The sequence below is a fragment of the Heteronotia binoei genome, chromosome 2 (assembly GCF_032191835.1).
Source record: "Heteronotia binoei isolate CCM8104 ecotype False Entrance Well chromosome 2, APGP_CSIRO_Hbin_v1, whole genome shotgun sequence".
NCBI lineage: Eukaryota > Metazoa > Chordata > Lepidosauria > Squamata > Gekkonidae > Heteronotia > Heteronotia binoei.
Window position 1 is genome coordinate 205406547 of NC_083224.1, and position 13659 is coordinate 205420205.

The 13659-nt window shown below is 46.3% G+C and overlaps 1 protein-coding gene across 2 annotated transcripts in view; it reads right to left on the minus strand.

Moving 5' to 3' along the window:
- Positions 1 to 419: 419 nt before the first annotated feature.
- Positions 420 to 13659, minus strand: part of CELF5 (CUGBP Elav-like family member 5) — a 159616-nt gene continuing 146376 nt past the window's right edge. For both annotated transcript variants that reach the window (XM_060232897.1, XM_060232896.1), the window contains exons 7-12: positions 10297 to 10438; positions 7565 to 7711; positions 6136 to 6198; positions 2777 to 2860; positions 2040 to 2183; positions 420 to 595 (exon numbers count right to left, since the gene is read on the minus strand). In XM_060232897.1, the coding sequence (XP_060088880.1) occupies positions 468 to 595; positions 2040 to 2183; positions 2777 to 2860; positions 6136 to 6198; positions 7565 to 7711; positions 10297 to 10438 (708 nt within the window). In that variant the 3' untranslated portion in view covers positions 420 to 467. The remainder of the gene's footprint in view (positions 596 to 2039; positions 2184 to 2776; positions 2861 to 6135; positions 6199 to 7564; positions 7712 to 10296; positions 10439 to 13659) is intronic.

The window sequence follows — 13659 nt, forward strand, 5'->3', positions numbered from 1 at the left end:
CTTTGGTGGTCATAGAATCTCAGAGTTGGAAGAAACCTCCAGAATCATCTATCCCAACCCCCCCCCCCCCGAACAATGCAGGAAACTCACAAATACCTCCCCCCCACACACACACACCCCCAGTGATACCTGCTCCACGCTCAGAAGCATAATCACACCATGGTACCAGACTTCGCAAAAATATTACAATAAAAGTTGGAATGATGAATTAATCAATATCTGTGAATTTGGTAGTTCAGTTGTGAAATCTGGCCCATGGAAATCAATCACACCACATTGAATTTATTTTTTAATAATTGATGTATACTTATATTCTATATTCCTTTATTTAAATATTGGGCCCTTTGATTTGGATTCATTTAATTTTCTAGATTCTTAATCTTAAGGTTTTTTCCCCTTCTTTTTTTTGTTGGAGCTTCTTGCCTTACCTGTGTGAGGAGAGAGTCTGTCTCAAAGGCAGGCCCTCATCAGTAGGGCTGGCTGCTGTCCTTGGGCCGTTTCAGCTGCACCTTCAGTCTCTTCATGCCAATCTGGAAACCGTTCATGGCCTGGATGGCCGTTTGGGCACTGGATGGATTGTCAAAACTCACAAAGCCTAAATGACAGGATGGGACGAGAGAATTCCAATTCAATATATATTTATCTGCATTATCCATAGACTGCCTTTCCCACTGGGCTCAAGATGGACCACACCGAATGAGTCAATACAATCAACAAGATGGAACACTCATTAAACAATGCAATGGAACTTGAATTCTAGAAGCTGGGAACCAACCAGACATCTGAAAACAGAACTGAAGCAAAGCAAAAGTGTCAACATGACACATTAAAAGATGCAAAATCCCACAGTGGGATTTTAGTTTCAATAAGCTATACACAGTAGTACAGACCATAGTTCCTAATAAGTTTTCGAAGTAACTTTCTGAATCATTGCTAGATTCAAGTGGGTAGCCGTAACGGTCTGAGGCAACAGATCAAAGTTTGAGTCCAGTGGCACCTTTAAGACCAACGAAGTTTAATTCTGGCACACTTTCTATACCCAGAATTATACTTCACTTCTGCGGGGCCTTTAGCTGAGGCAGTGGGCATCCCCTTGCTACTCAGCCTTGCTACTCAGCCTTTCAGGGCCCTGAAAGGACTAATTGCATCTGCTGCAGTCTATGTCGAGGCACTGATTACTATGCTGAATTTTTAGATGGTTTTAATCTATGAATTTTAAATGTTGTGATTTTACCTGTTATTAACATATGATGAAACCCACAATGAGCCCACTTGCGGGAAGGGAGGAATACAAAACTTTGTTGGTCTTAAAAGTGCTACTGGACTTGCACCTTCTTTTATGAACAATCAAGCCTATTGCTTGTGTAGAAAAGCCCCCATTGAATAATTCCATTTCGCAGGAAGCCAGAAGAGTGGGAACCTTTCCAGCCTCCTCAGGCAGGCCACAATGGAGAAGGCACCTGGCAATTTTGCCCATTGTTGCTACAGTTAATCTTCAACAGAAATATCCTTTCCAGGCCTGCATTAGGGGTAAAATTTGCAGATGGGGTCCAAGATTGACTGGTGAAAACACTGCCGGAAAATCTACTGTAAACTCCTGGCCCTTGTAATCCTAGGAGTGAAACAGTCTGCAGACACTCGGAAGTGTGAAAATAAGAGGAATTGCTGGCCCTGAATTCCTGCAAGTGTTCCAGTTCACTAGAATGACTCATTATGCTTTCTGCAAGTCCTGACTGGATTCCATGCAATCAGATGTGTGTTATGAGTTATGTGCTGCTTAATTCCAGTCGCATGCAGGTGTGATTTGAATTGGCACCATGGCAAACAGGGAAGAAAGGGTCCTGTCTCCCCCTCCCTCTATTTTGCCAACCTAAAATGGCCCCAGGCTGCTGTGCACTGTCAGAGTACACCAAGGTTCCCTTTTGGAGTGAATACTACCCGCTTGGGACCATTTCAGGTTGGCAAAACAGAGGAAGGAGGAGACTCTTCCATGATGGTCTCCTATGCAACATGACATATACCCTCTCTTCCTTGCTTACCAAAACATTTGCTCTGGTTTGTAGCCCGGTCCATAAACACTTTGGAAGAGATGATGTTCCCAAAAGGAAGAAACATTTGCATCAGCTCATTGTCCCCAAACTCTTGAGGGAGGTGATAGATGAAGAGGTTGCAGCCTTCAGGGCCTGTCGTCAGAATGCAACGGGTTGTGGGGGAGCAAAACCCCACCCAGGACAGGAAGAGGAAAACAAACAGAAGATACATCATTATGCTCACATACATACATGCACCAGGCTCATGACTGAAACTGCAGAGGCAACGGGTGGAGGCGCCTCGCACCCTTTAATGGTCTCCCTAGTGTATTCCATCTTGCTAGGGTTGCCAGACACTCCCCCCCCTGGAGGCGGGGTCCCCTGCTACCAAGTCCTACATCCCCTTCCCCAATCAGCTGGCCGGCAAAGAGGAACTTACCCCCACAAAGAGCGGGAGCAACAGGGAAGCCCAGCCAACATGCAGCTACATGTCTATGTCACAGCCCACGTGACATGGAAATGACTTCATCACTTCTGGGATGTCAGGGCAATGATCTGGTATTTGGGCAAAAACTCTAAAGTAAAAGCCAATACCATGGAGTTTTTGCCCAAATACCAGAGCATCACCGCATACATTCTGGAAGTGAAGATGTCCCTTCCAGGAGACCTGGGCAATGACATGTTGGCTGGGCTTCCCTGCTGCTCCTGGTAAGCCCACACCCCCACCCCAAGCAGCAGAGACTAACCTTCTCGTTGCTGGTGCTGTAGTATCGGCAGTGGCTGTGGAATTGCCTGAGCTACTGGAGTAATGGTTGCTGTTGGGTACACAGCTGTGCAGGGTAAGACAGGACAGGAAGGGTTAGTGGGAGAGAGAGCATCATGAAAGGGACTGAGAGCAGAGACGGCCTAGACAGCATCCAGCACATCTTAGAGCTTTTAGCCCAGGGGTCTCCAGCCTGTGAGCACCTTTGGAATTCTGACATAGCATGGTGGGTGCAACCACAAAATGGCTGCCATGGGAAGTGGAGCCAGCTACAAAATGGCTGCCATAGCTTTCCTTTAGCTACCCAGTGACGACCTTGGGCTGTGGTTGCAGCTGCTACCAAAAAAACCTATTCAAAATATGTACAGCCAAATCTCTATCTGAAAGTTTGCTCAGCAAAAGTCTCACTTAGCTGTGCCCATGTTCTAAACACACTTGTTGGATGTCATGGGCACCAAATTGTGGACCACTGTTTTAGCCCTTAATTTGTTTAAGGCTCTCAATATTTAACCTTCTCTTTGAGTTAACAGAAAACAATTGAAATACTTAAAAAGCTATTTAAAAACCCACAAAAATTTAATCAAAATATTCTTGTTTTGCACCTGTGGCAGATTGCACAAGTCTGGATGATGGTACTTTGAATGCAGTGGCCTCCTATCCTCTGTGTGGCCTGAATTCTTGAATTAGAATCTTCAAGTACTTGAAGGGCTGTCATCTAGAGGATGGTTTGGAATTATTTTCTGTGGCCCCAGAAGGTAGGACCAGAACCAATGGGTTGAAATTAAATCAAAAGAATTTCCAGCTCAATATTAGGAAGAACTTCCTGACCGTTAGAGCAGTTCCTCAGTGGAACAGGCTTCCTCAGGAGGTGGTGGGCTCTCCTTCCTTGGAGGTTTTTAAACAGAGGCTAGACTGCCATCTGACAGCAATGAAGACCCTGTGAATTTAGGGGGAGGTATTTGTGAGTTTCCTGCATTGTGGAGGGGGTTGGACTAGATGACCCTGGAGATCCCTTCCAACTCTATGATTCTATGAATTCCACCCTTGGCCAAGGACAGATGGCAATCAGACAGTCCCTAGTCAAGATGTGCCTGAGCTACAGTTTATATTTGGGATCATGTTTAGCTTGTTGTTCTTCATTAAGTGTTTCCTGACAGGTGCTGGGCTGTTCCAGCATTCAAGATGCCACTTACACATTGCTTTCACTGGGAAACATGCTCCCACCCATAACTTCCTCCACTCCACACACACACACCTGGGCCAAACTTCATGCCCAGGAATTAAGAGCACAGGGAGAGGCCCTCCTGACTGTCCCACCAATCAAAGAAGCTAATCTGGTAGGTACTCAGAGAAGACCTTTTCAGTGTGGAACTACCTCCTCAGGAAGGTGCACCTGGTCCCTTCAGAGTCAGACTTCAGGAGGCAGTTGATGACAGTTTTATTTCAGTCTGCATTTAATTAAAGCAGACTGAGATTGTAATGTTAATTTTTGGTTTTATGTATTTTTATGTACTTCCTGCATTTTATTTTATATTGTAAGGTGCCTTGAGCTCCACGAGGAAGAAAGATGGCTAAAAAATGTTTTAAATAAATAGTAAACTAACTTCCCCTTTCCAAGAGAGCCTCCCTGCAGATGTGCCAACAGACAGGAGAAATTCCAGGGGAGGTCATTCTGCAGAACTGAAAGCAAAAAGTGCTTTGCGGCACTTGAAAGACTGACACAAACACTGGGGGAAGAAATTTTGGTGAGCCAGGGAGGAGGAAAAAATACTGATTTACGGATTGTTAAAATTCTGCCTTGCAGAGCAAGCACAAAGAGGTGTGTCCAGGAGATTTTTCCTGTATTTTTTCTTTCCACTGGGATCCTAAAAGTTGTGTGCAGATTGGGTGATGGGGGGCACATATTCATAAACAAAAGGGTCACTAAATTCTGCATACACAAAATGCTTTGCTAGATTTGCACATGTCAGCATTTATTTAAGCCAGTGCCCAACCCTGGCTGAAGATTTTTAAAATGAATTAAAAATGAAATGGTTCTTCATGTAAAAAATGAAAATGCACTTGGGGGGGGGAGTTGTTTGTTTGGATTCCTTTCCTTGGCTGTCTGAGTTAGAAAGAATTGGTGCAGAGCAGACTTCAGAGGGACGGAAAGAGTCAGCAGAGATGAAACTGACATTGAAGCTTTCCAGTCATCAAAGTCAAAGGACATGATGAAGGGCTCTCCCCCAACACACACACATAATGTTCTGACCAATCAGAGAACTGGGGACAGTTTTCCTGATTCTATGTAAATTGCAGTTTCCCAAATATCCTTTTCCTGCACTAGTAGAGCACCTTTTTAGCAGAGCACCTTTCCTCCTTGAAGGGAGGAAACGCAGGCAAAGATACAATTGTTATCTTCTGCTTAGTTAGTTATACAGATGCCTTTGATCATGCATGGGGCACATTCCAGCTTTTTATATGGGGAAGAAGCTGACCTAAGGTTTTTCTGCATTCTCATTTTCCTTGCTTGTGTGTTCCTGTCACTTTGGGGGCAGAGGGCCTGGTCTGCATGTGTTTCCCCCCTCCACTAGTGATCAGTTCAATACTGCATCACTGTATGTCCAGCATGAAAACCTGAGGTTTAAATCTGCAGGGATATATGCTGGACATAAATTGAAATACTGAATTGACCACTAGAGGAAACAAAACATGTGCAGAACAGGGGAAAAAACCCAAGGCAATAGGAACACAGAACACACAAGCGAGGGAAATGAGAATGTGGGAAAGTCCCTATTCTGATCACTCACAAGTGAAGTACCATTTTATAGTGTGGAGCTGAAAAGCGATCAGGAAGTCCCAAGATGAAACCCACCCATCACCATAGAATCAGGTGCATAATGTGCTGAATAGCACAGGGGCTTTGCAAGAAGTCATTCAAGCCACATGTACCACCACCTCTTCCATGGAAATGGGTGCTGACCAGAAACTTCAGGAGCTCTCAAAGGGACCCCACCCCCAAATACTTGCTTCTGGGCGCCATTGTTCAAACCCCCTGTGAGAATTTGACAAACTTTCAAACTCTAAGATTTGACAAACTTGCTAATATTTCCCCCCACAAAAAAATGGGAAAAGCAATAAAATTTAGAAGTTCTAGAGCTCTGCTCCTGTGAGCTCCTGCCCAAAATGAGGCCTGAACATGAGGATGTGAGAAAGCTCAGAGCAAAAATTGCCCTGAAGTCCACAAAAGCCAGCTGACCCAGAAGTCCCCAGAACCACGGGAAAGTATTTCATCTTGCAATTCAACTATTATGGAGACTGGCTGTACAATCCAAAGGAAGAGCACTGATTCAGCACTGGTACCTGCATACTGCTGTACTCCAGTGAACGCTGGATGCAGAGTCTCTGCTACTGAAGGGTTCTGAGCTAAAGAAGGAGATATTTAAGGGTGGGGGGGAAATGAAGGGTTTGAGAAGAAAGGGAAAATGGGCCTGCCTTGGAAGAACTGGAAGCTTTAAAATTAAAACTAAAACTGCAATGAAATTTCACACCAATGTCCAAAATTAGCCCTGGAGATAGTGAAGAGAGCTGGTATTTAAATACCAGGTGCTGTCTTATTTTAACCCCACCTCCCTTCCTCCAGAGAGTGCAGGACTCTCTCCATTTTATCCTCCCAACAATGGTAAGTTAGGCTAAGAGAACATCATTTCTCTCATGAGAGAGTGGGCATTCAAACCCAGGTCTCCCAGGCTCTGCTCCCTCACTCTGACCATGGTCCCAGGCCTCTTCTGGTCTGCACCTCAAATTATTAGAATACTGGGGGAAGGAAGGAAGGAATTTATCTGGATAAAAGAGGTATATGTGGGTATTTCTTGGGCACCTTTATTGCCCCAGTCCACCGATGGGTGCAGAAGTCATGATGTGCACAACAAACATTGGCATCTCCAATCCCTGACAGTGCTGGCCAGAGAAAGCAGAACTGCGTGCAATCTGCGGATTCCTCTTGACATGAATGGGGCAGTCCCCACTCCCATGCAAGAGATCTGGTTGCGCCACAGACCCATCCAGAACTCTGGCTCAAGGATCTGTGTCTTCTGGTACAAGCGTACCAAGTCTTTTGCTTAGTAAAGCAAATATTTTGTTGCTCCAATCTCTGCTCAGTCCTCTTGCCTAACAGCAAAACCTTCAAAACACAATGCTCAGATATTCAGCTTTGTAGCCCAGGTGTCAATGTTCAGAATTTTAGAATTCAAACTTTGATGCTCTGGATTCCAAGACACTGAACTGCCACCATCTAGCTGACTGGATTTTTATCTCACAGGAGGGAAAATGTGGCTCTCCCTTCTGTTTTATCCTCACAACAGTATCTTTGAGGTAGATGTGGATGAGAGAGATGCTGAGTAGTCCTAGGTCACCCAGCCGGTTTGCCAACTGCCCTGGTACAAAACCTGTCCTTTTAACAGATGTTTGAAGGAGTGTTATTTACCAAGTTATTTACCTCCATGCCATGAAAAGGTTCTGCTCTACATATGAAGGACAGGGCATTTTGCACCAGGCTTGTTGGCAACCTATCCTCCAGTGAGTTTCACTGAGTGGGCATTTGTACCTTGGTCTCCTCAGAACAGTTTCATTGATCCCCGGGGCCAGAATGGGGTGGTTTAGCTGGCAAGCAGCAGGCTGGAAAAATGGCCCAAAACAGAAACCAAACAGATGGGCCCGTAAGAGAGACCAAAAGGACAGAGGAAAGTCCTTTTCACCCAACAGACTGCCCCTTTCTCCTACTTGAGTTTACCTGCACAAGGCATAAGCCCATTGGTATAAACTGCCTCCAGGGTGGGATGAGCACTAGGGATAGGCACCACTCCAGTGAAGCTGTTGGTAATCGGTGTGACCAACCCCTGGACGGCAGTTGTTCCCAAGAGGGGAGGAGAGTGTAACCCTGCAGATTGGAGGAAGAGACACCAAGTATGAGGACAGATACTTTTTTTTTAAAGCAAGGGAGACAACCTGGAATCACTTCTGCAGGGTCCAGTGCAAACACACATTTCCTCTGTGGAGACAAACAATGAAAAACCTGTTTTTTAAAGATGCCATGTATGGTGTTTATTGGCTAACCTCCCTGCAAAGTCATCCAGGAAGCTCCCCTCATCTCCCACCCCCGAACAGTTTTACACTTTAAGAATAAAGTTTCCTTAAAAAACAAACAAATCTGAAGTAATAAAATAATGCCCTGACCTAGATAGCCCAGGCTAGGCCAAGCTAAGAGGGTCAGCCCTGGTCAGTACTTGTATGGGAAACCACTGAGGAAGCCCAGAGTTGCTACACAGAGGCAGGCAATTGGCAAAGCACCTGTGTTCATCTCTGTCTTAACCTGGATCGCCCAGGCTAGCCTGATCTCATCAGATCTCAAAAGTTAAGCAGGGTTGGCCCTGGGGAGTACTTGGACAGGAGACCACCAAGGAAGTCCAGGGTTGCTACAGAGAAGCAAGCAACAGCAAACCACCTCTGAACATCTCTTGCCTTGAAAACCCATGAGGGGTCAACCATAAGTCAACTGTAAATTGACAGCACTTTACACACAATTTAAAAAGACAGGCAATCTAGGGAAGCATGGGGCCAGACAGGTGTCTGAGCTGAGGTTCAGTTCCCTAGGGTCTTTGTCATTTCAACTGTGAGGCTGGAGTCTCTCTCTCTCTCTCTCTCTCTCAGCCTGACCTACTTTACAAGGCTGTTGTGCTGCCAACATAGGAGCAGGAGACTACATATGCCACTTCAATTTTTTGTGCAATATTTTTTTTAAAAAATCTAACAAATAGATGCATACCACCTCTGAGTTCCAACTTTAGGAATTATAAATCATTCTCACTAGGCTTGGATCTGCCGGAGTGTTAAGGTGGACAGAAGGATTTTCACCCACAATGCAGGACTTTTTTCTCCTCTACTATCTCATTGCAATCCCATATGCTCTCTAAAATGAATATCCTTGTTTTTCCAGTGCAGTATTTCGCAGGGGGGGGGGGAATGGATGGATGGGACTGAAGTCAGTGGGGGGGAAGGGGAGACGAGAAAGCCATTTCCCACAGGTGAAAATCCTTCCATCTGCAGAAACATGCTGGATCCAAGCCACTGTCTTGACCCCAACTTCCACCAAGGGATGTCCAGATAACCAGGAGGGAAGATACCATCTGTCCTACAGAGACAGGACAGAGTAGGCAATGCTGGACTAGGAGGGTTGAAGCTTTCTATTCATCAGAAGGCAGGTGCATGGAGGTTCTTCCACCCTCAAAAAGATGTCACACTGGAACATGCATGAACATTTCATAAAATCTCGGTAGCTTGGCCTATCTATCTACTTATACATTTTTATCTCTTAATTTATGCAAGGAGTTTATTTATTTCGATTTGCAGGGCTCAGGGCAGCTTACATCAAGGGCAAATACAATACATAGTAAAAATAATAGAACAAGCAATCAGAAAAGCAATACTGTCTCCAAAATGACAGATAATTTCAGTGTCCAACCAACCCCCTGGGTGGAGGGAATATGGGAGGGAAGGAGGAGGTGAGAGTGCCAGACTGTTGCTGTCCTCAACCAGCTGCCTGGTAGAACACCTCTGCCTTGCAAGCCCCAGGGAAAGGTAATAAATCTCATAGGGTAGGCAAAGAGTTCCAACAGGTAGGGGTCAGGGCAGCTGTTCAGGTTGGCTTATGTCCACTAATCTGTTCTCACAATCAGGGTTGGCACACCCACTAGGCAGCCTTAAGCAGTCGCCTAGGGTGGTAGCCCTGAGGAGGAAGTGAATTGGGTGCCCCCTGGGAGGGTGGGGACCGCCCCCTCCCTTCTGGGCAATTTAAATCGCATGAGAGTAGTTGCTGCCCTTCCCACAACCAGGAAAGGTCCTTCCCATCAGCTGATCGACAGGGGCTTTAAATTGCCTGGGAGGCTGGCACCTGTTCCTGGGCACTCTCCTGATCACATGGGAGCACTGGCACCATTCTGCCTCCCCTCCATTTAAAGAACCCGCCAACCAGCTGGTCAGCAGGGTCTTTAAATTGCACAGAAAGGGCAGTGGCTGCTCCTGCCAGTCTTCTCGTGCGATTTGAATGGAGGGACAGGCTGGCCCAGCTGCTCCTGCCAGAGGTCCCACGTGATCAGGAGAGCACCCTGGAACAGGTGCCAGCCTCCTGGGTGATTTAAAGGCCACTCCGAACAGCTGATCAGTGGGACCTTTCCCAGGAGAGGGAAGGGCAGCGGCTGCTCCTGGGTGCCCTCCCGTGTGATTTAAATTGCCCAGGAGGAAAGACATGGCCCCCCACCCTCCCAGCCTAGGGCACCTGCAAACCTGGCACCAGGCCTGCTCACAATTACCCTGCAAAATAGGTTAGGCTAAGAGAGAGAGAGCAACTGGCTTGGATTTTCACAGTGAGTTTCATGGCAGGGATCCAAACTCAGATCCTGAACTGACACCAGAACTGCTACATCCTGCGGGCTCTCTCCCCGCTGGCCTTCATACACAGACGCCTACCTGAGGTTTGTGCAATAGGAGTAACCGGCAGGCCGTTTAAGCTGACCGTGCCAATTTGTTGGATGTGGCACGGGGAGAAGGGGAGGCTCGGGCTCACGAAGCTGCCATGGGAAGCCGAGAGGACCGTTTGCTGCTGCATCAGCTGCAGAAGTAATAGTAAAGAAGTAAATACATGTGGGGAGACCAGAGAAAAGTCAGGGAGGTGGGTGCTTGCAAGTAGCCCTCTTTTCATATCCATTTCCCTTCCCACTGTCTTTGCCAAACTAGACAAAAGAGTGTTTGAACTGGGAAATACCAGCCAAAGGAAGTCTGGCTTTGCCTTAGGTGAAGTATAGAGAAGAGCAAGAGTCCAGCAGCACCTTCCAGACTAACAACATTTGTGGCTGCAGGGGAGGAGCTGTTGTGAGTCACTGCTCACTCCTTCAGAGAGATCAAGATAGGTGGGCATGTTAGTGTATCTGTAGCAGAAGGAAAGAGAAAGAGTCCAGGAACACTTAAAAGACTAACACATTTTGTGGCAGGGAAGGAGCTTTCATATGTTCAGATAGATCAAGATGGGCGGCTGTGTCAGTCTGTCTGCAGCAGGAGAAAAGAGCAATAGTCCAGCAGCACCTTCCAGAATAACATTTGTGGAAATGGAGCAACTTTCATGAGCCATGGCTCACTTCTTTAGGTGAAGTGGTGGTGGGGTTTGGGGGGGATTTTTCCTACATTTAACCAAACCTCCAGAGCAGTTATTCACTCTCTTTGAGAGAAACACATGGGAGGCACATGGGAAATGGGCATCAGGAGGAAGGATCTATTAGTTGAAATAATTTCTCTCCTATTCTTCCCACCAGAGAAAACTTTCAGGCAATTCAGAAAACAACCTCCACATATCACTCATCACTTCACTTTGCATTCATCAACAGAAAGACTGCTAGGAGCTTTTAACTGAAACTCAGTGCCAGACAGACATCTAGAGAAGGGTATGCCACCACAGTCATGGTGCCACCACAGGAAAAACCCTATCTTGTGTGGAGGAGTAGCACAAGTAGCACCCCTTGTACCATGGCCAATCCCGTATCAGGACTCCCTGTGGCTGCTGTCCACTAAAAGAACATGGTCCATAAGAACATAAGATCAGGCCAATGACCTATCCAGTCCAACTCTGTGTCAGACAATGGCCAAAACCCAGGTTCCTTCAAGAGGTCCACCAGTGGGGCCAGAACTCCAGAAGCCCTCCCACTGTGCCCCACAAGCACCAAGAATACAGAGCATCCCCCCCCCCTCAGACAGAGTGTTCCTTCTAGACTAGGGCTGCCAACCCCCTGGTCCGGGCAGGGTATCTCCCCCTGCGTTGCTGGCGCGATGACATTACCCAGAAGTGACGTAATCAAAATGGCGGCACCCGTGCGGGGCAGCTCCAAGCTTTTCTGGGAAAACTCTATCGTTTCCCTGGATGCTCTAGGCATTGGGAGGTAAAACTCAATAGGTACCACTTCCGGGTTCCGTCATTTTGTCACGCGGTGCACAGTGTGTGTGTAATGTACTGAGAACCGAGATGGTTTGAAGGCAACATAGTTTATTCAGTAGCACATTACAAGAGAGAGGACACGTGGGCCGGGCCCCGCTTATATACATGTCCCAGAACAGCCCCCTCATCCGACCAGGCCAATCCTGGTCGGTCAAACTTCCCGCCACAGATCTTGATGGGCGGGGCGACTGGCGAGCTCCATCCGGGGACCCGGGGGTTGCCTTCAGTAGCGATCGCTATGCGGCCTGATCCTTTATGTTCAATACATAACAGTGTGCATGAATGTCCCCCGCTGGGGGATGAAGAAAACTTGGCAACCCTACTCCAGACATTGTGGCTAATAGCCACTGATGGATCTCTGCTCATATGTTCATTCAGTCACCTCTTGATGTTGTTTATGCTTGTAGCTGCCACCACATCCTGTTAATTGCTCTTTTGGTGAAGGACTTCCTTTTATCTGTTTTAAGCGTACTGCTTATTAATTGGTCTCACTGTTCATGGATCTCATTGATCTCTGAGCACTGTGCTGAGTCTGGCCTTGTCCCACTTTAAGTAAGTAGTGCTGCCTACCCTGTTTCTATCAACAGCAGATCTGTCCAAAGGCATGCTGTGCTAGCATATCCTGCTTCTAAATCACTTGGGCATGCATGAACGTTCTGTAATACCTTGGCAGCTTAGCCAATGGCAATGAAGACCTGGGGAGTTTTTTTATATTCAGAACCCAGAGTTTGGCAGACATTTTGAAGGCTGTGACCAGTGCCAGCACTGGGGTCTCTGGCACCCCACACAGTGCCCCCACCCTGCTCTCCAACACATTGGGGCCTGACCAGGAACCGTGGCACATTTGCTCATGTTGGAGGCATTCAGAGCTGCTCCGATGCCATGCCCCGCCCCTTCAGTGCAGACTCAGAAGGGGTGGGGCAGGAGCAGAGTGCAACACATTCTCTCACATCTGAGATGTTCGGAGCTGCTCCAAATGCCTCCAAGCCATGAACTGGCCAAAATTTGTCATGAACTTTAATTTATGAGCTGGTTCATGCCCATCCCTAGTTCAGACTAGGATATGGGAGACCTGAGTTCTTGGCAGTCAGTTCCCAAGCACTGAAATCAGTTTAGGCAGCACAGTTATTCTACATGTCTGTCCTCCCTCTACATTTTCACAGTTGTGGAGTCAATCTGCACATGCCTCAAATAATCAGGATTTTCAAGGGAGGGTGCTGTTGTCTTCAGTGATGGCATTGTTGAAATCACAGCACACAAAACCCTTTTAATTTTTTGTGCATACCTGTATCAATATATTAAGATCATAGCTGCATTTTAAAAAACAAACTGGAACAAAAATAGCATTATATCAATACACTATTGTAAGCAAGATTCTGTTGTAAGCAGAATCTTAGCAGTTTCTCTGAATTCCCAGTTTTCTTTTCTTTTTTTTTAAGAAAAAAAAGTATTTACCTTCTTCCCTCACAGACATATAAGGGAAAAGGCGTATGTCTGTAACGGAAGAGGTTAGAGACTTATTTTATTAAAATGAAAGCTGGGAGAACTTGCTAAATCTTCTTTTTTCCTGCATGCTCATATTGATGTGAGGGTTGTATTTTCTTTTTTTTAATAAAAAATGAAACCATTCATTTTTGGGGTGGAGATGATGAAAGGGAATGATTTTGGAAGGGAGATATAGGATCGCATACTCTGAGAGGATTTGCCCTGCCCTCTAGCAGAGGTGAACACAACATGACATGTTTTTCTCCGCTGCCCTTTCTATAAACAAATTTGAGATAAGACAATCCTTCCCTTGTAGACAGTCCTGTAGTAGGGGCTTAGATAAATTATTAACAGATGATATC